At 65.7% G+C, this 25,534-nt stretch overlaps 2 protein-coding genes across 4 annotated transcripts in view; one reads left to right on the forward strand and one right to left on the reverse strand.

The window, feature by feature from the left end:
• The window catches only part of LAMA5 (laminin subunit alpha 5), a 53,194-nt gene extending 38,960 nt beyond the window's left edge, over positions 1-14,234 (forward strand). Inside the window, exons 40-80 of the mRNA XM_012772904.3 lie at positions 96-179; positions 941-1,171; positions 1,771-1,884; positions 2,032-2,159; positions 2,367-2,447; positions 2,538-2,752; positions 3,191-3,291; positions 3,403-3,583; positions 3,668-3,817; positions 4,020-4,171; positions 4,239-4,349; positions 4,556-4,667; positions 5,234-5,404; positions 5,581-5,777; positions 5,886-6,002; positions 6,101-6,255; positions 6,578-6,719; positions 6,800-6,902; positions 7,456-7,566; positions 8,399-8,578; positions 8,668-8,816; positions 8,890-9,060; positions 9,158-9,294; positions 9,368-9,521; positions 9,681-9,814; positions 9,891-10,053; positions 10,399-10,521; positions 10,612-10,760; positions 10,842-10,974; positions 11,050-11,193; positions 11,340-11,470; positions 11,598-11,768; positions 11,846-11,981; positions 12,056-12,201; positions 12,269-12,461; positions 12,534-12,698; positions 12,790-12,943; positions 13,026-13,159; positions 13,248-13,341; positions 13,460-13,579; positions 13,770-14,234. Coding sequence (XP_012628358.3) covers positions 96-179; positions 941-1,171; positions 1,771-1,884; positions 2,032-2,159; positions 2,367-2,447; positions 2,538-2,752; positions 3,191-3,291; positions 3,403-3,583; positions 3,668-3,817; positions 4,020-4,171; positions 4,239-4,349; positions 4,556-4,667; positions 5,234-5,404; positions 5,581-5,777; positions 5,886-6,002; positions 6,101-6,255; positions 6,578-6,719; positions 6,800-6,902; positions 7,456-7,566; positions 8,399-8,578; positions 8,668-8,816; positions 8,890-9,060; positions 9,158-9,294; positions 9,368-9,521; positions 9,681-9,814; positions 9,891-10,053; positions 10,399-10,521; positions 10,612-10,760; positions 10,842-10,974; positions 11,050-11,193; positions 11,340-11,470; positions 11,598-11,768; positions 11,846-11,981; positions 12,056-12,201; positions 12,269-12,461; positions 12,534-12,698; positions 12,790-12,943; positions 13,026-13,159; positions 13,248-13,341; positions 13,460-13,579; positions 13,770-13,909 — 5,877 coding nt within the window. The 3' untranslated portion in view covers positions 13,910-14,234. The remainder of the gene's footprint in view (positions 1-95; positions 180-940; positions 1,172-1,770; positions 1,885-2,031; positions 2,160-2,366; positions 2,448-2,537; positions 2,753-3,190; positions 3,292-3,402; positions 3,584-3,667; positions 3,818-4,019; positions 4,172-4,238; positions 4,350-4,555; positions 4,668-5,233; positions 5,405-5,580; positions 5,778-5,885; positions 6,003-6,100; positions 6,256-6,577; positions 6,720-6,799; positions 6,903-7,455; positions 7,567-8,398; positions 8,579-8,667; positions 8,817-8,889; positions 9,061-9,157; positions 9,295-9,367; positions 9,522-9,680; positions 9,815-9,890; positions 10,054-10,398; positions 10,522-10,611; positions 10,761-10,841; positions 10,975-11,049; positions 11,194-11,339; positions 11,471-11,597; positions 11,769-11,845; positions 11,982-12,055; positions 12,202-12,268; positions 12,462-12,533; positions 12,699-12,789; positions 12,944-13,025; positions 13,160-13,247; positions 13,342-13,459; positions 13,580-13,769) is intronic.
• A 144-nt stretch (positions 14,235-14,378) lies between these two features.
• On the reverse strand, positions 14,379-20,087 carry ADRM1 (ADRM1 26S proteasome ubiquitin receptor). Of its 3 annotated transcripts, none has more exons than XM_076010821.1 (10): positions 19,980-20,087; positions 19,083-19,296; positions 18,362-18,478; positions 16,879-16,999; positions 16,544-16,630; positions 15,825-15,906; positions 15,419-15,651; positions 15,021-15,178; positions 14,763-14,865; positions 14,379-14,613 (listed from the first exon to the last, which is right to left on the reverse strand). In XM_076010821.1, the coding sequence occupies exons 1-10, from the start codon at positions 20,024-20,026 to the stop codon at positions 14,507-14,509; spliced, it is 1,269 nt and encodes a 422-aa protein (XP_075866936.1). In that variant the 5' UTR covers positions 20,027-20,087; the 3' UTR covers positions 14,379-14,506. The 3 variants fall into 3 exon arrangements, with proteins under 3 accessions (XP_075866936.1, XP_012628363.1, XP_020137664.1); XM_012772909.3 differs by having other exon boundaries at positions 16,876-16,999; positions 19,980-20,086; XM_020282075.2 differs by lacking the exon at positions 19,980-20,087 and adding an exon at positions 19,826-19,968 and having other exon boundaries at positions 16,876-16,999.
• Positions 20,088-25,534: the final 5,447 nt, after the last annotated feature.

Genomic DNA, 25,534 nt, shown 5'->3' on the forward strand with positions numbered 1-25,534 from the left:
GCCGGGGGGACCGGGCAGGCGGGCAGGCGGCTGGCCCCGTGGGACAGTGGCCCAGCCCAGCGTCCGGCCCTCACCAGGCCCACGTGCCTCCCCAGGGCAACCAGATGAGCATCATGTTCCTGGAGCCCGTGTACCCCGCGCCCGGCCAGGCTCACCGCGGGCAGCTGCAGCTGGTGGAGGTGGGTGTGGCTGGGCCGGGCACCCAGGGCCAGGAGGGGCTTTTTGTGCCCGTTCTCCGTGACGGAAAAGAGTCTAGGAACAGGAGGGGCGGGCGGCTGGTGGGTCTGAGCACTCATCGTCGTGGGGTTTCCTCTGTCTGGTCACCCGCGGGTGTCACGCTCTTGCTCACGTGCGAGTCCGTGCCCAGTGGCGGGCGAGTGGCTGTCCGTGTCCAACGCTTGGTGGCGTTTGGCTTCCGCCTCTTCTGCCCGTTTCTCCTGGACTTGGTCCTTTGCTCATCTTCCCGGAGGAGTGTGTGCTGATTTTGGCACGAGGAGCCCTTTGTCGGGCTCGGAGCAGGGGCTGTCCTCCCGGTTTGTAGCGTGTTCCTTCCTCACGGCAGCTCTTGACGAACGGCTTTTACATCCCGCGTGCTCGGATTTGCCCAGCTCTCCCTCGCAGCTGGTGGTTCCGTGTCTAGTTTGAGAACGTTTGGGTCTCCGAGATCAGAACACGCTTCCTATGTTTTCTTCTGAACGCCGAAGACGTTTTCTCTGGGTGTTTGGAGTCTCCGCGTATCTGGAGTTGACTTTCGTACGCGGGGCGAGGCAGGGCTCTCCGTGCTGGCTGTGCCCGAGGGGGACAGCCGCGTGTGCGTCCTCCTGCCCCTGTGACCTCTGCGGCCCTTCGCCCCCTACAGGGGCACGGGGAGGGTCTGTTCCGGGACCCCTGTGCCGCCCCATTGGTGGCAGCCCACTGAGGTCCCGTCCCCGACCCGCAGGGGAACTTCCGGCACATGGAGACCCACAACGCCGTGTCCCGCGAGGAGCTCATGATGGTGCTGGCCGGCCTGGAGCAGCTGCAGATCCGCGCGCTCTTCTCGCAGACCTCCCCCGCCGTCTCCCTGCACAGGGTGGCGCTGGAGGTGGCCGGCGAGGTGGCAGGGGGACCTCCAGCCACCAACGTGGAGCTGTGCATGTGCCCTGCCAACTACCGCGGGGACTCGTGCCAGGTGAGCTGCTGAGGGTGGGCGCCGGGCCGCGAGGCCGTCTGTCCCAGCACCCTCGCCCTTCCCAAGCCCCTCCCCCCTCTGCCCCGCCACCCGTCCCCGGTCTGCTCCCCCCTCCCGCCGCCCTGCCTTCCCGACAGCTTCCCGCAGCGGCCCCTCCCTGCACACAGCCGGACACCACCCACCATCCAGACTGACTCACCTGGGCCCCCACCCGCTTACCTGCCTCGTGTCCCTCCACCCCTGATCTGTCCGTCCTCTCTCACTTTGCTCCTGCGCCTGAGGGGGTCTGCGGTTGACCACGCCCAGCACGTGGCAGGTGGTCACCGGCCCCAGGCCAGGTCCTCCCGAGCCAGGGCGTCTGAGTGGCTTTGGGACCTGTGTCCTCACGCCCGGGGACGGCAGCCAGATCCTTGGCCCTCCTCAGCGGGGCAGGGCCGGGAGGCGCTGGCCGTGGCCCGGCCTCTGACCCCATGGAGGCTGCGCTCCCAGGGCTTGTGGCCCCCCTCACCGCCAGCCCCACGCTGCTGAACGCAGGTCCCCTGGGTCACCTGCTTAGGGCAGGCCCCTCTCCATTTTTCACCCGTGCCACCCCCGACCAGGAATGTGCCCCCGGCTACTACCGGGACGTCAAAGGCCTCTTCCTGGGCCGATGCGTCCTCTGTCAGTGCCACGGCCACTCGGACCGCTGCCTCCCTGGCTCTGGCGTCTGCGTGGTGAGTGGGGACTGGGGGGAGGGGCACTCACCAAAGGGTCAGGCGTGTTGGGGTAAACTGAGGTCCAGGGGGAAGGGGAGCGCCCTGGTAGGGCAGGGGGCAGCTGAGGGACCCTGCTGTGGGCTCTGACTGTCCCCTGTGCCCCAGGGCTGCCAGCACAACACCGAGGGGGACCACTGTGAGCGCTGCCAGGCCGGCTTTGTGAGCAGCAGGCCCGGGGACCCCGAGGCCCCCTGTGTCAGCTGCCCCTGCCCCCTGGCGGTGCCCTCCAACAAGTAAGCCCCACGGGCGGGGCCCCGGGGCAGCCACGCTCCTTCCACACCTGTCCCGGAGCCCTGGTGTCTGCGGGCTGGTTGGGGTCACTCTGCCCTCTGCGGGGAGGGAGGGTTGGGGCGGCCCCCGGCCCAGCCTGAGCACAGGGGGTGCTCGCCCAGGGGGTGCCACGTGCGTAGTGACCCACCTCTTGCCACCGGTCCCCGCAGCTTCGCCGAGGGCTGCGTCCTGCGAGGGGGCCACGCCCAGTGCCTCTGCAGGCCAGGCTACGCCGGGGCCTCCTGTGAGCGGTGAGCTGGGACGGGCCGCGGGTCGGGGCCTGCTGGTGGGGGGCAGGGCGCAGACCCCTGATGGCTCCGCCCACGCCCTGCCACCCCCAGGTGTGCACCCGGCTTCTTCGGGAACCCCCTGGTGCTGGGCAGCTCCTGCCAGCCCTGCGACTGCAGCGGCAACGGGGACCCCAACTTGCTCTTCAGCGACTGCGACCCCCTGACCGGCGCCTGCCGTGGCTGCATGCGCCACACCACCGGGCCCCGCTGCGAGAGCTGTGCCCCCGGCTTCTACGGCAACGCCCTGCTGCCTGGCAACTGCACCCGTAGGTGCTCGGCGGGGAGGCACACTCCCAGGGAGGGTGCAGGAGCAGTAGGGCGCGGCCGGTATACCCCTGGAGCAGGCTGGGCGTCTGGTGTGGGACCGGCCGGACAGCGCGGACACGGCCCTGGACCAGGCCTGACCTGGGCTCACGGTCAGACCCCCACAGGCAGCTCCTCCCTGCTCGTGGCTGGGCCCCGCCCACATTGGAGCCCCCTGGCGCGCAGCCAGGCCCGTGGGTCAGGGCAGGCGTGGCAGGGGGCCGAGTGGGGGCAGCAGCAGAGGAGGCCAGGCTCCTACCGTGGGAGGACGGTGGCATCGTCCAGGAGGCCTGGACCAGACAGCGCAGGGAGGTGGCAGTGCAGAGCCACGGGCTGGGGCGGCGAGGGCTTCCAGAAGGAAGTGGGAGGGCCCAGGGCTGTCCTGACGCCCCCGTCTGCAGGGTGTGACTGCACCCCATGCGGGACAGAGGCCTGTGACCCCCATAGCGGGCGCTGCCGGTGCAAGGCAGGAGTGACAGGGCCGCGCTGTGACCGCTGTCAGGTAGGGCTGGGCGTGGCATGGGGTGGGGCCAGGGTTGGGGGCGGGGCTTGTTGGGGCGAGGCCTTTGGGTTGGGGACCAGGCTGGGCCCCGACAGCAGCCCATCCCCACAGGACGGACACTTCGGCTTCGACAGCTGTGGGGGCTGCCGCCCGTGTGCCTGTGGACCGGCTGCCGAGGGCTCTGAGTGCCACCCTCAGAGCGGGCAGTGCCACTGCCGACCAGGGGCTGGGGGACCCCAGTGCCAAGAGTGTGCCCCCGGCTACTGGGGGCTCCCGGAGCGGGGCTGCAGGCGTGAGTGCAGGCGGGGCTGCAGGCGGGCGGTGGGCTCCCCAAGGCCCCAGGCTGGCCACGCTCACCCCACCCCTCCCACCACAGGCTGCCAGTGCCCGGGGGGCCACTGTGACCCCAACACAGGCCACTGCACCTGCCCCCCGGGGCTCAGCGGCGAGCGCTGCGACAGCTGCAGCCAGCAGCACCAGGTGCCCGTGCCCGGTGGGCCTGGGGGCCGCGGCGTCCACTGCGAAGGTGAGCCCCGCGCTGCACTCCGCCCCGCCCGCCCCACCGGCACCTCCTGGCCACCCCTGCGTTAACCACGACCCCCCACGGTGGCGCCAACTGGCCCCCTCGGTTTCCCGAGGGACCCCAGATTCCCACGCTGACCCCAGGGCCCCAGCCGACCACCCTCCCCCGACCCCCACCCCGACACTGACAGCCCCGCCGCCCGCAGTGTGTGACCACTGTGTGGTCCTGCTCCTGGACGACCTGGAGCGGGCTGGCGCCCTCCTCCCCGCCATCCGAGAGCAGCTGCGCGGCGTCAACGCCAGCTCCGCGGCCTGGGCCCGGCTGCACAGGCTGAACGCCTCCATCGCAGACCTGCAGGTACTGAGCGCCCCACCTCCCCTGCCCCTGCCCGCAGCGCGGCGCTCACCTTCCGCCCCCCGCCCAGGGCCAGCTCCGGAGCCCCCCGGGCCCCCACCCCCAGACGGTGCTGCAGCTGGAGGAGCTGGAGCAGCAGAGCACGAGGCTTGGGCAGGATGCGCAGCGGCTGGGCAGCCAGGCAGGACTGGAGACCCCTCCCCTGGTGGCCCCCACGGAGCCCCTCCCAGGGCTCCTCACCCAGAGGCCCCTCTTCCCTGCGACCCTCAAGCAGCCCCCCAACTCCCTGGGTGCCCCCGACCCTCAGCTCAGGTCCCAACTCGCCTGCCCAACCCCCGCCACTCCCCTGCCAGCAGGGCTGTGGGCTCACGGTGGCTGCACTCACAGGCCACGGGGGCCCGCGACCGGGCCGGCCGGCTGCGAGATGACACCGAGGCCACGCTGGGCCGGGCGCAGACGCTGCTGGTGGCCATCCAGGCTGTGGACCGAGCCCTGAGCGGTAGGGGCGGCCCCGCTGCCGTGTCGGGGCTCAGAGCAGGGCAGGGCGCTCCCGGAGGGTCACTGGCTGAGCTTGGCCTTGAAGAACAGGCAGGGTCCCCCTGTTTAGACGGGGGAGAGATGACGGTGCCTCTGAGCGGAAAGCAGGGTGGGTTCGGGAGGCGGGCGCAGCAGCAGCATGGCCAGGAACGAGGGCGGGGAGACACCGGACGGCAGGTCCGCACGAGCTCCCTGGGCAACGGGCTGGTTGGATTTTCCCAGCACGGGTTCCAACTGAGCTGGGCGTGGGGTCAAGGGGAGGTCAGGGCTCCCCGAATCCGTGCAGCCGGGCCCTGGCCCAGCCCGATAGTGCAACTCCCACCAAGCAGGGGCGCGCCAGGTGGGGGCAGGGAAGGGGATGGGGTCAGGGTGTCGGGGGGCGGCGGGGGCTGGGGAGGAGCCACCCAGGGTGCCCTCAGGTTCCGCGCTGGGGGCCTGTGTGCCGGGGTGGGGGTCTCAGGCTTGGGAGCCGGCGGCAGAGGCCTGCCCGTCCAGCCTGCACCGAGCCCTGACGGACCCCTCCCCCAGGGCTGGTGTCCCAGATGGGCCACCTGTGGCCAGCCAACGCCTCGGCCCCTTCGGGCGAGCAGCTGCGCCGGACGCTGGCCGAAGTGGAGCGACTGCTCAGGGAGATGCGGGCCCGCGACCTGGGGGCCCCACGGGCGGCGGCGGAGGCCGAGCTGGCCGCAGCCCAGGGACGTGAGTGGGTTGGGCCCTGGCGGGCAGCGGGGGAGGGCGGGCACTGGCCTGGGAGCCGGGCGGAGGCGAGCAGGGAGTGGCCTCGGATCCTGTGCATGGGGGCGCCGGGTGGGGACCGGGGCTCACGGGGGGCCCGGGCGCCGCAGTGACCACTCTCGCACCCCGGCGCCGGCCAGTGCTGGCTCGCGTGCAGGAGCAGCTGAGCAGCCGCTGGGAGGAGAACCAGGCCCTGGCCAGACACGCCCACGAGCAGCTGGCCCAGCACGAGGCCGGCCTCATGGACCTGCGCGAGGCCCTGAACCGTGCGGTGGGCGCCACGCGGGAGGCTGAGGAGCTCAACAGCCGCAACCAGGAGCGCCTGGAGGAAGCCCTGGTGAGGGGCCCCGGGCTGCCCCCTCCTCCCGCCCCCCGGCCTGTGGCGTCCTCCCTTCACTCCCTCTCACCCCCATTTCCTCCTCACTGCCCCCCCCACTGGCTTCAGCAACGGAAGCAGGAGCTGTCCCGGGACGATGCCACGCTCAAGGCCACTCTGCAGGCTGCGCGGGACGCCCTGACTCGAGCCTCTGAGCTGCTGCAGGGCGTGGACAGGGCCAGGGAGGTGAGCACGGCCCCCGCCTTGCGATTCCTCCTCCCGCGGGGCGCCGGGGCAGGTGAGTAACGAGCAGGATGAGGGCCTGCTAACCCACCTGCCCCCAGGAGTCGGAGCGCCTTGCCGCCAACCTGGACGGGGCCCGGGCGCCCCTGCTGCGGAAGACCCAGGCCTTCTCCCCGGCGGCCAGCAAGGCGGGCCTGGTGGAGTCTGCCGAGGCCCACGCACGGCAGCTGGACCAGCTGGCGCTCAACCTGTCCAGGTGCGCGGCCCGCAGAGGAGGGCCTCGGGCTTGTCCCAGGGGGGCAGCCCAGGCCCCCGCCAGGGGCAGCTGCTTTGGGAGGGCCCCCGGGCGTGAAGCCATCGTCCCCGAAGGAACTAGGCCTTCCTCAGCCCACGGGAGGTGGGGCCCAGAGTGGCAGGGAGGAACAGGACGGGCACCCCCGGCCGGCGGTGGGTGTGGGCAAAGGCTGGGCTCAGGAGGCGGGCACAGCCAGGCTAGGGGTCCTGGCCTGCCCCCACACCCTGCGGCCCCCACACCCTGCGGCCCCCACACCCTGCGGCCCCCACGCCTCCCGCCACAGCATCATCCTCGGCGTCAACCAAGACCGCTTCATCCGGAGGGCCGTCGAGGCGTCCAAGGCCTACAGCAGCATCCTGCAGGCCGTGCGGGCTGCCGAGGGCGCCGCCAACCAGGCCCTGCAGCAGGCAGAGCGCACGTGGACGGTGAGGCCCGCCCCGCCCCGCCCCGCCCCACTGCCCCGCCCCGCCCCCGTGCTCGGCGTGAACCTGTCCTGTGTCTGCAGACCGTGGTGCAGCGGGGCCTGGCGGCCCGAGCCCGGCAGCTGTGGGCCAACAGCAGCGCCCTAGAGGAGGCCGTGCGCGGGCAGGAGCAGCGGCTGGGCCGCGGTGAGCACTGGGGTCTCTGCGGGGACCCTCTGGGCATCTGGGCTCCGCGGGGACCCTCGGTCTCCGGCCACATGCGTATGTGGGGTTTGGGGGTCGTCCAGTGTGAATCAGGGCGGGAGGGCCCCGGGGGCGGCCCCGCGTGTGTGTGACCACCATGCTGCTCCCACCCGCTGGCGGGTCAGCCCGGGGAGCTCTGTGAAGGGGCCTGACAGGGACGGGAGGCACCAGAGGGCCAGGAGGTCGGAGGACCTGTGACCCTTGCTTCCCTGGCCCGAGGGCCACGCGTGTGCCGAGCTGTGAGAAGGGGCCTCTGGACCCCACGCCGGCTTTCCTGAGCGCTGCGTCCCATCTGTGAGACGGGGCCGAGCCTGCCTGTGCCGGGGCCGGAAGGCCTGCGGGGCCAGAGGCCACCCGAGGCCCAGCGCCTCCCCCTACGCCCAGGGCCCCCACGTCGGGGCTGTCTGTTTGTGTCTGCATGTCGGCCGTGGTCCTGGGGTCGAGGGCCTGGGTGGGCTGCGTGGCGTGCCGAGTGCTGAGGCTGCCTCCCCCACAGCGCAGGCCACCCTGCAGGGCGCTGGGACCCAGCTCCGAGACGTCCGGGCCAGGAAGGACCAGCTGGTGGCCCAAATCCAGGAGGTGCAGGCCATGCTGGCCATGGACACAGGTACGCAGCGGCCCTCCCAGAGGTGGATGGGACACCAGGCCTGAGGTGTCCCGCAGCCAGCCAGCTGTCCAGTAGGGCTCTGTGACCGGGGACACCGGCCTGGGGGGGGCATGTGCTGGGGTCAGTGCTGCTGAGGGGCTCCCGGGGCGGTAGCCCAGGGCCGGAGGCAGAACGGGGGCACGAACCTCTGGCCAGAGACACAGACACAGCACGGCCCAGGCCGCCCGTGAAGGCCGGCGGGAGGAAGGGCTTTGGGCAGGGCGCGGCTCTGGGGAGGAGTGCCGGTGCTCGCCCTGGGCGGCTGTGGGCCTGTGGGAAGGTGTCCCAGGGGGCAGCAGCTGCCACTGAGTGCAGAAGCAGAGGTCGGCGGGCTGGAGCCACGGTGGCGAGGACCGCACTGCTGTCCCTCGAGGCTCGGGGCGGAGAGAGACCTGGTCTCTCCAGGTTTTGAGGGCACCCGGTGGCGGGAGGTGACGTGGGGCAGGCGTCCCGGGACTGTGTTTGGCCTGAGGGGCTGAGTGCCTGTCCTGGGATGGGGACGCCTGGGGGTGCTTAGGGTCGGCTCCGGCTGTGCTGGGATGGGGACGCCTGGGGGTGCTTAGGGTCGGCTCCGGCTGTGCTGGGATGGGGACGCCTGGGGGTGCTTAGGGTCGGCTCCGGCTGTGCTGGGATGGGGACACCGGGGGGTGGGTGCTTAGGGTCGGCTCCGGCTGTGCTGAGCTGCAGGGTACAAGGGTCTCACGAGATCCAGGGGTGGGCGGGCGCCCCTGCTGCTGGCCCGGTGGAGGGACTCAGGGGCGTGATGCCACTGGGCCTGCGCTCTGCCCGCCAGACGAGACGAGCAAGAGGATCGCCCACGCCAAGGCCGTGGCCACCGAAGCCCAGGACACGGCGGCCCGAGTGCAGTCGCAGCTGCGGGACATGCAGGAGAACCTGGAGCGCTGGCAGGGCCAGTACGGGGGCCTGCGGGGCCAGGACCTGGGCCAGGCGGTGCTCGATGCTGGCCGCTCAGGTGGGCTGGCACCCCCGAGGAGCCCTAAGGCGGGGCGGGGCAGGGCAGGGGCAGAGCCGTCAGGGCCGTGCCTGCCCGCCTCCCCGCAGTGTCCACCCTGGAGAAGACGCTGCCGCAGCTGCTGGCCACGCTGGGCCTCCTGGAGAACCGCGGGGCGCACAACGCCAGCCTGGCCCTGTCCGCCAGCATCGGGCGCGTGCGGGAGCTCATCGCCCAGGCCCGGGGAGCCGCTGGCAAGGTGGGCATCAGTCTTGGGGAGGGTGGGCACGGGGCGACAGGTGGTGGGCGCTGATGGGCCGTGCCCCTCACAGGTCAAGGTGCCCATGAAGTTCAACGGGCGCTCAGGGGTGCAGCTGCGCACCCCACGAGACCTCGCCGACCTTGCCGCCTACACGGCCCTCAAGTTCTACCTGCAGGGCCCAGAGCCGACGCCCGGGCAGGTGGCCGGGGACCACTTCGTGCTGTACATGGGCAGCCGCCAGGTACCAGGCCGGCTGGGTGGGCGGACCGAGCAGGGCAGCCTATTGGAAGCGGTCAGTGCTGGTCCCTGCCCTGACCGTATTCCCGCTGTTGCCGCAGGCCACCGGGGACTACATGGGCGTGTCCCTGCGCGACCAGAAGGTGCACTGGGTGTACCGGCTGGGGGAGGCGGGCCCCGCGGCCCTCAGCATCGACGAGAACATCGGGGAGCAGTTCGCAGCCATCAGCATCGACAGGTGGGAGGCCTGGGAGGGCCGGGGGTCTCCTGCGGGGCGCCCGTCTGTTCCTCACCCTCGCCTCTGCCCTCAGGACCCTCCAGTTTGGCCACATGTCCGTCACCGTGGAGAGGCAGATGGTCCACGAGACCAAGGGTGACACAGTGGCACCAGGGGCGGAGGGGCTGCTCAACCTGCAGCCCGACGACTTCGTCTTCTACGTTGGGGGCTACCCCAGCAACTTCACGGTGAGGGGGCCCCTGCCTGTGGTGGGCTCGGCAGCCCGCGTCTCGTCCTTCTTGGGATCTGGCCTCCGTCCTTCCTGCTGCAGCCCGAGGCCCCTTGGTCTGTCCTGGGTGGGGAGGCGCCTTCAGCCAGGCGCCCTGACCCTCTGACCCTGCACACAGCCCCCCGCGCCCCTGCGCTTCCCCGGCTACCGGGGCTGCATCGAGATGGACACGCTGAACGAGGAGGTGGTCAGTCTCTACAACTTCGAGCAGACCTTCCAGCTGGACACGGCCGTGGATAAGCCCTGTGCCCGGTATGCGGGGCCTGGAACCCACCCGCCTGCCACCCCCTGCCTGCCCTTTGCTGACCTCAAGACCTCTGACCTGCAGCTCCAAGTCGACTGGGGACCCCTGGCTCACGGACGGCTCCTACTTGGACGGCTCTGGCTTCGCCCGCATCAGCTTCGACACGCAGCTCAGCCACACCAAGCGCTTCGACCAGGAGCTGCGGCTGGTGTCCTACAACGGGGTCGTCTTCTTCCTGAAGCACCAGGCATGGCCCACCCCGAGCTGACCCCGCCCCGAGCTGACCCCGCCCTGAGCTGACCCCGCCCCGAGCTGACCCCGCCCCAAGCTGACCCCAGCCCGAGCTGACCCCGCCCTGAGCTGACCCCGCCCCGAGCTGACCCCACCCCGAGCTGACCCCGCCCTGAGCTGACCCCGCCCCGAGCTGACCCCAGCCCTAAACTGACCCCAGCCCGAGCTGACCCCGCCCCGAGCTGACCCCAGCCCGAGCTGACCCCGCCCCGAGCTGACCCCAGCCCGAGCTGACCCCGCCCCGAGCTGACCCCACCCCGAGCTGACCCCACCCCGAGCTGACCCCGCCCTGTCCCCACAGAGCCAGTTCCTGTGCCTGGCGGTGCGAGAGGGCGGCCTCGTGCTCCTGTACGACTTCGGCGCAGGCCTGAAGGAGGCCGTCCCGCTGCAGCCCCCGCCACCCCTGACAGCGGCCAGCAAGGCGGTAGGGCGGGCGGGGGGCAGGAGGGGTGGGGGGAGCAGGGCTGGGATGCAGGGACATGGCTGGCCTGGAGCCCCCGCTGGTGCCTCTCAGATCCAGGTGTTCCTGCTGGGCGGCAACCGCAAGCGCGTGCTGGTGCGCGTGGAGCGCGCCACGGTGTTCAGCGTCGAGCAGGACAACGCGCTGGACCTGGCCGACACCTACTACCTGGGGGGTGCGCCGCCCGACCAGCTGCCCCTGAGGTGAGTGTGGTGCTGGGGCGGGTGGGACCACGGCTGCCTGGCCAGGTCACGGAGGCGGTGCCCTGACCCGCGTCGCTGCAGCCTGCAGCGGCTCTTCCCCTCCGGCGGCTCCATCCGCGGCTGCGTGAAGGGCATCAAGGCCTTGGGCAAGTACGTGGACCTCAAGCGGCTGAACACAACGGGCGTGAGCTCCGGCTGCACGGCCGACCTGCTGGTGAGCAGCCCCTCCCTGGCGCGGCTGGTGCTGGGGCGGGCGTGGCGGGCACTGAGGGACGCCTCCCTCCTGCAGGTGGGGCGCGCCATGACCTTCCACGGCCACGGCTTCCTGCCCCTGGCACTCCCAGATGTGGCGCCTCTCTCCGGCGACGTCTACTCCGGCTTTGGCTTCCGCAGCGCCCAGGACAGCAGTCTGCTCTACTACCGGGCGTCACCGGTGAGGCCACCCCGCTTGTCCACCCCTGGGCCCGTCCCTACCACGCTGACACCCCCTCCCACCCCGCCATGGCACAGGCTGCCGGCTCAGCTGGAGCGAGCGAGTCCGGGCCCTTGGCCTGGCCGCTGACCTGCCGCTGTCCCCAGGACGGGCTATGCCAGGTGTCACTGCAGCAGGGCCACGTGACGCTGCGGCTCCTGAGAACTGAAGTGAAAACCCGAGGGGGCTTCGCCGACGGTGCCCCCCACTACGTCGCCTTCTACAGCAACGCCACGGGGTGAGCCCCGCCGCCTGGCCCCACCAGGGCCGGAGGGACACTTGCCTGCACCTGCCTGGGCCTCCACCCCCTCCGGGGCAGGAAGGGCACGCAGAGCAGCGGGACAACAGTGCCCTCCTCCCCCCAGGGTCTGGCTCTACGTGGACGACCAGCTGCAGCAGATGAAGTCCCACCGGGGGCCGCCCCCTGGGCTCCAGCCACACCCTGAGGGGCCGCCAAGGCTGCTCCTGGGAGGCCTGCCTGAGTCTGGCACCTTCCGCAACTTCAGTGGCTGCATCAGCAATGTCTTCGTGCGGCGGTGAGCCAGGCGGGCCGGGGGTGAGGTCCCGGCTGCCCCCCTCCAGCTGCTGACCGGCCGCCCCCCACCCTCCGTAGGCTCCTGGGGCCGCAGCGCGTGTTTGACCTGCAGCAGAACGTGGGCAGCGTCAACGTGAGCACAGGCTGCGTCCCTGCCCCACAAACCCAGGCTCCGGTGCAGAGGCCACAGGGACTGCGCGCTGCAGCTGGGAAGGTGGGTGCCCGGCAATGGGGGTCAGGGCTGGGCTGGCCCCCAGTGGACCCTGCATGTCCCATCTGTGCCCTCAGGCCTCCCGCCGCAGCCGCCAGCCCACCCAGGACCCCACCTGCACGCCGCCCCTGCACCCCCAGACCCTCCCAGACTCCTACCAGTTTGGAGGCTCCCTGTCCAGTCACCTGGAGTTTGCGGGCATCCTGGCCCCCCGCAGGGACAGGTAAGGCTGGGCCGGCTGGGGTGGGCACGGAGGTGCCGCCCAGGCTGATGCCCTGTCCGGCTTGCAGGCCCCGCCTCTCCATGCGTGTCCGCCCTCGAGCCCCCCAAGGCCTCCTGCTCCTTGCCACCCCCCGGACGGCTGGCAGCCCCTCCCTGGCACTCTTCCTGAGCCATGGACACTTCGTCGCTCAGACGCAAGGCCCTGGGCCCCAGCTCCGTGTCCAGAGCCGCCAGCGTGCACGGACTGGCCGGTGGCACAAGGTGAGGCCCGAGAAGGGGAACATAGGCAGGGACCTGGGAGGACCCACGCTGACCAACCTCCTGCCCGTCCAGGTATCCCTGTTCTGGGAGAAGAGTCGGATCCAGCTGGGGACAGACGGCAGCTGGGCCTGGAGCCAGGAGGGGCCCCGCCAGCGGCACCAGGGGCCGAAGCGCCTCCAGCCCCATACCCTCTTTGTGGGGGGCCTCCCTGCAGGCAGCCACCACTCCAAGCCCCCTGTGAGAGCCATGTCACCCTGGCCTTGCCCAGCCTGACCCCGTCCGCCCACAGTAACCCTGGGGCCTGACCCAGCCCATCTGTCCCCCACAGGTGGCCGTCGGGTTCAGGGGCTGCCTGAAGAGACTGAGGCTAAACGGGAGGCCCCTGGGGGCCCCCACACGGACGGCGGGGGTCACACCCTGTGTCACAGGTCCCCTAGAGGAGGGCCTGTTCTTCCCAGGCAGCAGGGGCATCGTTACGCTAGGTCTGTTGGCACTGCGTCCTGGGCTGGGGGGCAGGGGGGCAGGGGGCCAGGCCTGCCTTCCCCTCACAGTCACTCCCTACAGATGTCCCGGGGGCCACACTGCCTGACGTGAGCCTGGAACTGGAGGTGCGGCCTCGGGCAGCAGCCGGGCTGATCTTCCACCTGGGCCAGGTCCAAGGGCCCCCCTACCTGCAGCTGCAGGTGCTCCAGCAGCAGGTAAGCCTGGCTGGGGCCGTGGCACCAGGGCAGGTTCATCTCTCCCTGGTGGCCTTGCGAGGGCAGGGCCTGACACTTGCCCTCCCAGGTCCTGCTGCGGGCAGATGACGGGGCAGGGGTGTTCTCCACATCAGTGACGCGCCCCGCTGTGCTGTGTGACAGCCACTGGCACCGACTGGCAGGTGAGGGGCCCTGCCCATGGCCAGGGAGCCTGGGTGGGCCCGGGTCGGGGCAGCTATGGGCTGGCAAGAGGGCCGAGGCAGCGCCGAGTGCTCCGGCCACAAGGAGTCTGCCCCACAGTGATCAAAGGCGGGAACGTGCTCCGGCTGGAAGTGGACGCGCAGAGCAACCACACCGTGGGGCCCTTGCTGGCAGCCTCGGCCCCCGCTCCGGCACCTCTGCACCTCGGGGACCTGCCTGGTGAGTGGCCTTGGCCAAGGGTGTGAGGGCTGCCCCTCAGAGACCAGGCACCAGGGTGACCCTTCCCCACCACCCCCCAGGATGGGGCAGCGCAGGAGCCACGCTGGGCGGGTGGGTAATGGGCACCAGGAAAGGCCTGGGAGACCCTAGCTGCTGCCCCAACCGGCCTTCCTGTCTTCCCTGCACCTAGAGCCCACGGCTGCGCAGCCGGGGCCCCCCGCCTACCGTGGCTGCATGCGGAAGCTGGTGGTGAACCAGGCCCCCGTGGCAGTGCCTCACTCTGCAAGGATCCAGGGGGCCGTGGGAGCCAGGGGCTGCCCTGCCACCTAGGGAGCTGCCCCCATAGGACCCCGGCCAGGGCTGGGCCCCCTGGCATACCCCTCCCTTGCTGGCGGCAGCACCCTCACAGCTTGGTGACACACACGGACTCTCTCGTGTTTCACAGACGTTGTATTTATCTGGACTCTAGTTGTATGGGTGACAAATCTTACTTCTGGAAATGGTTTAAGTTATATCTTTTTAAATGAAAGGGTAAAATACTATAAACTGGGGGTTTTATACTTTTTCTCTCCCTTCCACCTTTTGAAAATAGTATAAGATTTATAAATCACTGGTTCCTTCTTCAAACAAAAATTAAAAAGTAACTTCTGTTGAACTGAGTCTTGACTTGAACACTAACTAGCTGGACAGGGAGGCACCAGGCCGTGTGGAGCTGGGCCCGGTGGGGGCCGTGGCCTCCTGGCCACCGAGGCGGGGCGAGGGCGACTGCACCGCCCAGGGGAACCATGCAAAGCCGGAGTTGGCAGATAAAAGAAAAGACTTTATTAGTAAGTTGGAACGGAGGTGAGGGTGTGCAACAAACCACAAACGCACTACTGAAGTCACAGGACTAAGAACGCGGCTCCCAGGAAGACAACAGCAAATAACTTAATCCAAGCTCATGTCCTCCTCTTCATCTTTCTTGTCCTTCGTGTCGCCCTCTTTCTGCTCGGACTTGGCGCTATTCTGCATGGCTTTGGCAAACGCTTCCACGTCTGAAATGCATTGGAGACAGGAGGTGGCTTGTCTGTACCTGGTCAGGTTTCCTCAGAGGGGTGGGGTAAAGGTCAGACAGTGTGACGTCAACCCCGGCGACACAGACCGTGGCGGGGGGGGGGGGGGGGGTGTGGGAGCAGGTACTTACCGCCCTTGTTGGCGGCTTCCACAGCCTCTGCGGGCAGGCCGAACTGGCACATGAGGGGGCCCAGCTGCCCTGAGGCCAAGGCCGCGCTGAACATGCCCAGGGCCTGCAAGGAAGAGCCGTGCAGACCTGAGCTCTGCTGGCAGTGGCGCCCCAGAGCCGTCCTATGCTCAGGGTGACAGGCCACATGGGAGTGGGGGCAGAGCCACCTCCTCCCCCACCCTCAAGCACAGTGGACAGCACCCTGGGCCCGGCCTCTACCTGCTGGAACTGGGGCGAGGTCAGCGTGTTCTGGATCTCGTCCGCAGTCTGTGGCAGCGACTCCCCAGAGGGCAGGTAGGGCAGCAGGCGCTCCTGGACGTCCGCATTGGCAAGGATGGGAGCCATGATCTCTGGGGTCAGCACACTGGCCAGGTCCACTAGGCAGACACGTGGCCGTCAGTGGCTCGATGCTGACCCAGGTGCCCCGCAGAGGGCAGCAACAACACTCTAAGCCCCAGAAGCGCCAGGTGTGTGGCAAGGCTGGGGTAGGGCGAGCTGGGGCTCAGCTCCAGTGGCACGCAGCGCAGCAGCTCAGCCCCATGCCCGGGAAAGCCGGCGAGCGAGCAGGCAGCAGGCATCTGCACCCCAGCTTCACACCGACAGGGCACTTTCTTTACCTTGCTGGCCACCTCCTGGCCCGGCCGGCACGTTCATGGTGGCTAGAATGCTCTGGAGATCGCTCAGTTGGATGGGCTGGGCTGGGCTGGCCGCAGTGCTGGCTCCGTTACCTGAGCTGGGCGCAGGGCTTGGACTAGTTGCTGAGGCGGCTGCTGGAGCAGAAGGGGCTGGGGTGGCACGGGCGGAAGAGGTGGTGGAGGATGGGGTGACCGCTGCTGACTGGCTCCGAGAGCTGCAAGAGCAAGGACAGTGCTAGAGCAGCCACACACCCACTGGGGCCCACCACACCGCTGTCCTACTCCAAGGGTCCAGGGACGCTACCCTGGGGGCCTCCTCCAGGCGGGTTTGGTCCACGTCCACCTCCCACGGGACCCTGTGTGGCGGAGTGGGGTGCCGAGGGCTCACCTGGAGGAGGAGCTGCTTGCCGGAGGCCCTCCGCTCCCCAGCAGGCTGGCCAGGCCTGGCCCAGTCAGGGCCCCCAGCCCACCTGCAAGGAGCAAGGACGCGTGTGCTCAGGGTGCTCCCCCCAAGCCCAACCCACCCAGGAGTAACCTGGCCCACCTCCCCCAGCCAAGGGGCAGGAGCTTTCAACACCAAAGCCAAGGGACAAGCAGGGAAGACGGAAACTTGGCAGGCCAAGAGACAACAGGCTAGTGACTGCTCAGACCCTGTATTCTGGAATCCGTCTCTGACCCCTCCCAACACACTACTGATAAACATAGTCCACGTCCTGACCAAGTGATGAGCACTGCTGTAGGGCCAAACAGTCGCCCACACCCCAGTGCTGGCTGGCAGTACCAACCAGTAGGGACTAGGGACCCCACAAAAGAGCTCTAAGCGCTTGTCCTCTGGCCCCACCCCTCAGCTAGCCACACTCCCCCAAAGTTCCAAGCTGGGGCCCTCACTGGAGGCCTGGAAGGCCTCACCCACCCAGCTCCCAGGCACAGGCGAACAACAGGTGCCTCCCAAAGGGCCACGAGTACAGGGAACATACACGCTCACAGCCCTGCTCAGAGCAGATGAGAAGTTTAAATTGGGAAACACAGACTTGACTTTAAAAGCAATCACAGCAAAGTTCCAACTTCTACCAAAGGCTCCTGAGAGCCTGGGGTGGCGCAAGTTACCCAGTCCTCCGAGGCCGGCCGGTCCGATGAGCTGCATGAGCTGGCTGTGACTCATGTTCCCCAGCAGGCTCTGCAGGCCGCCCTCGCCTGGAAAGCACAGGGGCTCAGACACAGGGCTCGGACGCAGAGCCACCTGCCATGCACCTGGGCCCAGGCTGGCACCACCGCTACGGGGGAGCCTCTAGCTAAGCACCCGGACAGCACCCGCTCGGGCCATTCCTGAACTGTACAGTGAGCATCACCCGTGAGCTGAACTCAGGGCCTGCGCCCCAGGGACCCAAGTCGCAGGCCAGGGCCCTGACCTCACAGGAAAGGCTGGGGGTGCTCATTACCACCTAGTGCAGAGAGCTCATGGCCACCGCTTCCGCTGGTCCCCAGCGCCCCAGGCATCGGGGGATTGTTCAGATACTCATTGACCTTCCGGCAGTGCTCCTCGTCTTGGTCAGTCTTGGGCTCCTGTGGGGGGGATGAAGGGCCTCAGCTGAGCAGCCAGTGTCGGGGCAGCTCTCTGCTAAGTGCTGGCCACCACCTTCCTCTAACCTGGCTTATAGATGAGGGACTCAGAGATGGAGTCCCCGTGCCTGGCCACAGGGCGCTGAGACGGGACGGAGCCCAGGCAGGCAAGCACGTGCTCAGTGCACAGTCCCCTCTCGAGTCATCACGGGTGCTGTGCCAGACGACGCCCACTTCACAGGTGGGGAGAGCAGAGCCCTGACAGCATCTGTGACTCTGTACACAGACAGCATTGTCCCTCCTTCACCCCGAGGGAGGAAATGAACTGGCCTCTCAGCACACTACTGCCCAGGCCACACGGGCCCCTGAGAAACAGCACGTGTGTGTGCACACATGCACACGTATGGAGCAGGGAGACAAAGGCACCCATAACCACTGCTGAGCACCTGTTATGGACCCTGCAGGGCACCAGGGACACAGCAAGGACAAGACCAACAGTCCCCGCCCTCTGGGCAAAGGGGGAAGAAAGGTGTCAATGAGTAAAATCGGGAACAAAAAAGAGCGATGAAAGCTGGTTACCATTTTTTGGCAAAACTGGAGAAACATGTTCTACACAAGCAGTTGGCAAACCACAGCCCCCATCTGTTTGCAAGTAGAGCTTAACTGGAACTCCGCTGCACCCATTCATTTTCCTGTCCTCGCAGCCACCACACTGCTCGGGCAGAGGTGAGCAGCTGCCACACAGACCATTTGCCCCACAGAGAGGGAGACCCTTTCCTGGGAGGAAGCGTGTGCAGGCCCCCCGAACACAGCCCCACCTCTAGCTCTAACCTGCGGGTCACACTCACACATGGGAAATAACCCACGTACCAGACGATTCTTGGCAAAGCAGCGGCACAAGAATGGAAATGAGCCCAATGCCACCAACAGGTGGCAGAATGCGCAGCAACTCCTGGATTCCGAGGACACACTACTGAGGTGAGCGAGCCCAGGCACACTCAGGGGAAGCTCAGGAGAGCTTGGGGAGGGGAGGACAGCACATGACCCAGGGCCACCTCTTCTGCTCTGGGAGTCTCAGTGACTGAGGTGAGGGGACAGAGCTCAAGCACTGAGTCTTTCAAACCAGAGGCAGCGTTTGCCAGTCCATGCCTCAGTGACATGGGCCCAGCCTGTCTTCCTGGAAACTCCCTACCACAAAAGGGTGCCCAGCACCCAGCCATGAACCAGCATTTCACCCCACCAGGTGACACACCGGAAATGTTAGGTTCCCTCTCAGGTGTGTTTTACAAGATGGTAAACAAGTTTCTAACTTAATTGCGTAACAGCAAGAAAAGGGCAAAAGACGGGGCAAGCCCGCCTACACACCTGCATCCAGAAGAAGAGCCGCTTGGACCCTGCCTTAAACTTGAGCACGTAGACCCTCCCGCTGGGGCACTGGGGCACCCGCTTGAACTCGCAGTCATCGGGGAAGATGATCAGGTCCTGGGAAGCCACGAGAAGAGCAGAGTCAGCCTCACGCACACACACGGCACCGAGTCCCCCGCCTCTCAGGAAAACATGCTGGATCCTGTGTCTAACGGGGTGGGTGCAGAGGGGACAGAGATAAGCAGGCTGCTGTGTCCCGAGCTGGCAGTCTCCACAGGGCGGAGACACCACCGTGGAGGGTAGACCCCCGAGTGTGGGCCAGGGGACAGCTTGGGTGGAGAACAGGGAAGGTGGGCTTTGGGACCTTGAAGGATTTTAATACAGACATTTTGGGAACAACGTTCCAAGATGAGTTAAAAGGTCAACTCTGACCTGCTCTCAAAGGCAACAAAACACTTCAGTGTGAAGAACAGAGAACGCTACATAAAGCGACCACTGCGAAAGCTTTCCTGAGGGCAGTGACTCCTCCAATCCCAGGAACCCAACATCTAAAGTTTAACACACATCCATGAACAAAACAGCTGATGACAGGCCCAAAACCAGCGGTCCCCGCGTATCCTGCCAACACCCCCCAAACCGAGAACGCGGGCTGCGTGTGCAGGTGCAGCAAGGCTAGACCCCACCTGCACAGCGGCCCCGCTTCAGGCTGAAGGACACTCACGTCTTCCACGTTCCCAGACGTCCTGTCTTTCCAGCAGAAGTGAATGAGGGAGTCATCCGTCTGCTGAATGTACACGAGCCCTTTCCGCTTATCTGGAGTGACGGTAGTGCCTTTCAGTGACATTTTTCCTGCCCGAAACTCCACTAAGTACTTGTTGGAGGACCCACGAGAGCCTGGCACCAGGCTTGGAAACAGAGCGCCTGAAGTCGTCATCCTGGAAGAGCAGAGCGCACTGAGACCCGCGCGTGCTGCCCTGTGGCGACCGGCGCGAAAGCCCGACTCCCGGGCAGCGTCGCCAGCTCCGGGGCTGCCCGAGGCCAGGGCAGGCGCGGTCCACGCGGGCAGCCCGCGGCCGACGCAGCCCGGCCAGGACAGCGCTCGGGCTTCTCCTCACGTTTCTCGAGCGCGTCCGGCGCCACCGCCCAGGGCGCGCCCCCTCGCCGGCTGCGGTCCGACTCGGAGCGGCCCGACCCGGCCCCCCGGGAGACCCGGCGCGACGCCCCCTCGGCGGGACGCCGGCCTTGACGCGCGCCCCGCGGCAACCGCGTCCCCCCGCCTCGCCCGGGCCGGGCCGAGACGCTCCGCGGGGGCCGCCAGCTCCCTGCGAGCCCCGCGCTGGGCCCGGGCGGCGCCGCGGAAGGCGGGGCGGCCCGAGGAGACCCGCGAGAGCCCCGGCCGCCCTTGGCCCCGGCCCGCCCGCCCGCCCCCGGCCCCGGCCGCCCGGGCCCGGCCGCCCCCCGCACCTGGCCCGCGCCCACACTCGGCCGAGAGGCGCCGTCCAGGCTCGCTCTTCCTCCTCGGCGCCTGCCGGGCCCCGCCGGAAGCCCGCGCTCGGCCCGCCCCGTCCGCCGCTCTCGCCGCCGACTGGGCGCCGTCAGCGACGCGGCCGACCCTTACCCGCCAGCTCCGCCAGCAATTGGCGAGGGAAGCCGTCCGTCGTGCATGTCCCGCCCCGGCCCGCCCCCGCGCCGGCGGCTCCCTTCCGGCGGAAGCGCGGGCCGCGGGGCGCGCGGGCCAGAGCGGTCCCTATTGTTGCTGTGTCATAGGGGAGCGGCGGCGGCCCCTGGCGGCGGCGCCGGGAACCGCGAGCGGGCTCCAGAAAGGGGCAGGACCTGCCGGAGCCCACGCCATCGGCGGTCTTCAGGCCGGTGGGCTGAGATGTCACCCCTGTGCGTGGTTCCCAGGGACAGGCGGAGGCGAGTAGGCAAGGACCAGGCTCTGGGCGGTGGGCCCGGATAGGGCTCAGATCCTCAGGGACCCCGAGACAGGTGCCAGGGCCCACATGCCCAAGAAGGCAGGTGTCCGTGGGTGGCCAGGCAGCCGGGACCCCTGTACACCTGGGGACTGGGACACATGGAGCGGCCACCTCGAAGCCCGCAGAAAGCTAGACAGCCTTCTGACACTCATTATCCCACGAGCAAGATTCCAGGACCTGAGATTCAAAGAAAACAGTCACAAGGTTAAAAAAGGTAGGAGTTAGTCTTATGACACCGGAGCTAGGGAAGTGTCAGCTTCGTGTTACTTTGAGTTAATTTGACATAAATTACAGCAAAGGCAACATGGGAATGCTCCAGAAGCACAAGCCCGCTGCCTGAACAGTGAAGTTTTGTGGGATTTGCTTAAAGCTACACAAACCTGCCGGGCAGGGTGGCTCACACCTGTAATCCCAGCACTCTGGGAGGCCGAGGCCAGAGGATCTCCTTGAGGTCAGGAGTTTGAGACCAGCCTGAGCAAGAGCAAAACCCCGTCTCTACTTAAAATAGAAACATTAGTCAGGTGACATGGCATGTACCTGTAGTCCCAGCTACTGGGGAGGCTGAGGCAAGAGGATCCCTTGAGCCCAGGAGTTTGGGGTTGTTGTGACCTACTATGACGCCACTGCACTCTAGCCCAGGTGACAGAGCGAGACTCCATCTCAAAAAAAAAAAAAAAAGCAAACGAGAGCTACACAAACCATGCCCCTGCAGGGTGTCCTGCAGACCCCATCTCATACTGACACCAAGATGTTGCCTTTCCCACCCTGCTGTGGCATGAGTGTACGGTGGAATTTTCCAGAGGCCACCTTGTGCTAGCAGAACAGATTGAACACAGCTGTCTTCCATTAAGCCAGACTAGATACTTGCGAAACTGTAAGACAATGTCATGGTTCCCTATAATTTTCTTTTACCCATCATTTACTTCCTTTCAGATCTTTGAGCGTTTTAAGAAAGTGAAAAAAGCAGTGTCATGCCTGTCTCCAGCCCATTCTCTGGCTCCGTCCTCCCTTTCTAGCACTCGCACTGTGCTGACTGTTTCCCACCACGCGCATCGTGATGATTTACTCTCTGTGTACACACACATAAAATTTGGGGTTTCCAGCAAGGTGCAGTGGTGCACATCTGTAGTCTCCACCACTCAGGAGGCCAAAGTAGGAGGATCACTTGAGGCCAGGAGTTCAATACCAGCCTGAGCAACATATCTCGACTCCATCCCCCAAAAATAGGTTTTTAAGCCTTTTCTTAAAAAATGTAAAGGTATATTTTTCACTTAATGTTTGTAAGGTTTGTTTGTGTTGCACAGTGGCTCTAGCTTGTTCCTTTTAACGCCTATATGACACCCTGATGCAGGATGTCCCCCTACTTAGATCCGTCATCTTGTCAGTGGACATCGTCCTGTTTACTTTTCCGTCTTCTGCTATTATAATGCTTAAATTTTTTAAGTTAATTGATCTAGAGATTTACCTTTTTGTTTTGGAAAACATAGCTATTTTTCATTTAAAATTTTATTAATTCAACAAGTAGTGGTCTTGTTACTATCATTTTTAATTAGTGCATACATATTTTTAAATATCTTTTGATAAGTATCAACAGATGAAGCCACACAAACAAAAGCTGCTTGGGGTCCTGGAAAACTTGTAAGAACTTGGAAGACTCCAGAGCCCCTTTGCTGAGCACAGCCCGGGAGGCAGCCCCGCAGACATGCCCTGTGAAACAAGGGAAGGGGGGAAAACAAGAGACTCCAACCTGCCCTTCCAGCAGATGGCCAGCAGGCGAGTGAGTGTCACTTGTTCAAAGCCACGGAGGATTCAGACGCTGCCACCGGAGGCCGCGGGAGCCAGCTCTGCAGAAGCCAGAGCCGCCGGGCTCCCCTCCCGGCAGCGGCCAACGGCCTGGACTTAGCACTTGCTCTACTCAGGCTGGTGGCCTGTGGCCTCAGGTGGCTCAAACAATTTCCTGAAGCAGAGCTGTTTACATATGCTTGCAGTTTCCACCCTTCCTGGGAGCGCAAGGGCGAGGAAACGGCGCAGAGGAGGCCGCTCTGGCTGCCGCTGCCCAGCGACGGCAGCGCGGAGGACTGCCAGCCTCAGTGGCTCCAGCCGTGGCCGTCGGGGCCACAGCACATGCTGCCCCGTGTCAGGACTGTGGGGACCCAAAGAACATACACGTCGGCACGGAGCCTGGCGTGAGGGAGGCACACGCTGGGCAGCAGCTGTTGTTATTTTGCAACTGGTCATTGATCTGTGTGGATTGAAGTCGGTCAATAATGTCTGTGAAATGTGTTCAGCTTCCAGAAAAGCAGTGTCACCCACAAGTGTATTCAGCTAAAGGGGTTTGGATAAACCTACCGGATCCTCTGCAGGAGCGTTCCCGTTAATCCTGTTTATCGAGAAACAAAACACAAGGCCCACACCTGCAGAAAGCCGGGTGGCGAGATGCTCAACGAGGAAGATGCAAACCATGCTCACAGCACCCCTGTGAGCATGGTCCAAACTCACAGACATGCCGAGTCTGCCAGTGTTGGGAGCACAAAATGGCACAGCCACTGGGGAAAGTTTGGCAGGTGTAGGCTTTTTTAAACTTTTTTTCATTAATAGATTCAATTCTTTAGAACAATTTTAGGCTCACAGCAGAACTGAGCAGAAGGTACAGAGAGTTCCCGCAGCCCTCCCGCCCCGCACCCTCCCCTCGACCAGCGCCCCCAGAGCGCAACCTCAGTGGCAACCGACAAAGTGACACTGACGAGTTGTCGTCACCCAAAGCCCACCGTCACCGTGGGGCTCCTCTTGGTCCATCTGTGCTGCCACAACTGACCACCGCAGACTGGGCGACTCATACGGAACTGACACCTCTCGTGGTTCTGGAGGTCAGGAAGTCAAGGTCAAGGTAGCAACTGTGGTGTCCGGTGAGGGCTGCTCTCTGCTTCCAGGACGGTGCTTGTTGGGGTGTCCCCGGAGGGGACACATGCAGTGGCTGCAGCAGACAGTGGGGGGGGCCTGAGCCCCATTCCCGAGGGGGGAGCCCTCACGGCCCACTCGCCCTGCAGAGGCCCTGACTCACCCTCGCCATCAAGTCTCCACACTGGAATTCCAGAGGAGACATCCAAACCACAGCAGCGTTGAACATTCTACGGGTTTTGACAAGTTTATTTATTTTTAGAGACAGGGTCTTGCTCTGTCGCCCAGCCTGGAGTGCAGTGTTGCAATCACAGCTCACTGCAACCCCGAACTCCTGGCCTCGAGCGATCCTCCTGCCTTGGCCTCCCAAGGCACTGAGATGACAGGTGTGAGCCACCGCACCCAGCAGGGTGACACATTTATGATGACATTTATCCGCCGTTACTGTATCCTACAGAAAAGTTTCACTGCCCCAAATATCCTCTGTGCTCCACCAACTCATCCCTCTCCTCCCTCCCCCGGCCCCTGGCAACCGCTGATCTTTTACTCTCTCCTAGTGTTGCCTTTTCCGGAATGTCACGGATTTGGAATCACACAGCGTGTAGCCTTTTCAGATTGGCTTCTCTCACTTCGAAATACGCACGTAAGACTCCCGCATGTGTTCTTGTGGCTCGGCAGCTCATTTTGGTTTTGACGCTGAGTAACTAACGTCTAGTTCTGTAAGGAGCCGCCACGAGGCAGCGCCACTTGCGGCAAGAGCTCCTGTGGCCGCACGTCCCGGGCAGCAACGGTGCTGGCCATGCTCGGGGCTCGTCTTCTTGCAGGGAAGGCTCAGGACTTCAGTCACCTAACGGTGAACCAGGGGTGCTGCCGTTTCAACGTGCAACTGGCCGATGACGCGCGGCGTGGAGCAGCTTGTCCGAGGCACACGTGTACTCTGGAATGTCTCCTCTGGGGAGGCAGCAGATTAGGTTTCCACTCCGAGGTACTTTCCCTGGAGAAGTGGGAACATCTGTCCACGCGGTCTGTACACAGACGTTGGCACGACTTTCTCACACCCTTCCTGCTCGAGGTCATCTGCATGAGTGGCCGGCAGCACGGGCACCAGGCCCAGCCAGGCTCCCTGCGACCGTCGGGGCCGCGCCCAGCACTCCCCAGGGTCCGGCAGTAGCGTCCTCATGCCACGATGCCCGTGTGGCCGACTGTGCCCCAGCCCTCTGAGAAGAAGCACAAGCGCCGCCATGGGCTTTGGGGACAGAGTCGGAAAGGGAAGACAGTGGCCGGAAAGCCGGCAGGACTGGTCCTCCCGGGGCGCTGCCTGGCTGCCCCTCCCTCCCTGCGGCGCACGGCCAGGCTCAGACGCCCCCTTCCGGGGCACCTGTGTGCACAGAGCGGTCGGGCCGTGTTGGTCCATGTCAGGCGCCACGTCTGGGTCACGCTCCTGTGGAGATGAGACTTCTGGAGGGTCCGGCCCTCACGGCGGCCTGGGCGGGCAACACTCGGTGATGTCCCTCCAGGCCAGGGCCTGCTTCCCCGAGCCTTCCCGCCACCCGAGGCAGGCCCAGGGAAGAAGGCCGTGGGCGCTGGTGACCTCAGCCCTCGACCCGGTCTCAGAGGGGAGTGTCGGGCAGACCCCGCGTGGCCGGCAACTGGGGCCCACAGTCCGTCCCATGGCACCTGGTCAGCACGGTGAGCCCTGACAGGAGGGAGGCCGCACGTGCTCTCGGAGGACGGGCGTCTGCTCAGCCTCACACCCGCAGAAGCGCAGCCGGTACCCAGCCTCCACTGGGAGCAGAACCGAAATACCACGTTCTATGGGGAAGAAAGCTGGCTGGACCTTTCATTCCATGAAGTGGTTCTCGGTTACAGGATTGCTTTCAAAACCACAGAGACCCCAGGTCGAGGGCGCAGTGTCACACAAACGTGTGGCCCCGGAGAAGGCCACTGCTTTCCACAGTGCGGGGCCAGTCGCCTTTTAAGATGCATCTTCTACTGAAAAACTTTTTTTTTTTTTTTGAGACAGAGTCTCGCTTTGTTGCCCAGGCTAGAGTGAGTGCCGTGGCGTCAGCCTAGCTCACAGCAACCTCAGACTCCTGGGCTCAAGCAATCCTCCTGCCTCAGCCTCCCGAGTAGCTGGGACTACAGGCATGTGCCACCATGCCCGGCTAATTATTTGTATATATTTTTAGTTGGCCAATTAATTTCTTTCTATTTATAGTAGAGACGGGGTCTCACTCTTGCTCAGGCTGGTTTTGAACTCCTGACCTCAAGCAATCTACTCACCTCGGCCTTCCCAGAG

The sequence above is a fragment of the Microcebus murinus genome, chromosome 16 (genome assembly GCF_040939455.1).
Source record: "Microcebus murinus isolate Inina chromosome 16, M.murinus_Inina_mat1.0, whole genome shotgun sequence".
NCBI lineage: Eukaryota > Metazoa > Chordata > Mammalia > Primates > Cheirogaleidae > Microcebus > Microcebus murinus.

Coding starts and splice junctions, on each gene's coding strand:
- ADRM1 (XM_012772909.3), bottom strand. CDS start 20,026: ATGCACGACGGACGGCTTCCCTCGCCAATTGCTGGCGGAGCTGGCGG. Junction 18,479..19,082: donor CGTCTGGGAACGTGGAAGAC/GTGAGTGTCCTT, acceptor GTGGCTTCCCAG/GACCTGATCATCTTCCCCGA. Junction 15,652..15,824: donor GCAAGCAGCTCCTCCTCCAG/GTGAGCCCTCGG, acceptor TTGCTCTTGCAG/CTCTCGGAGCCAGTCAGCAG.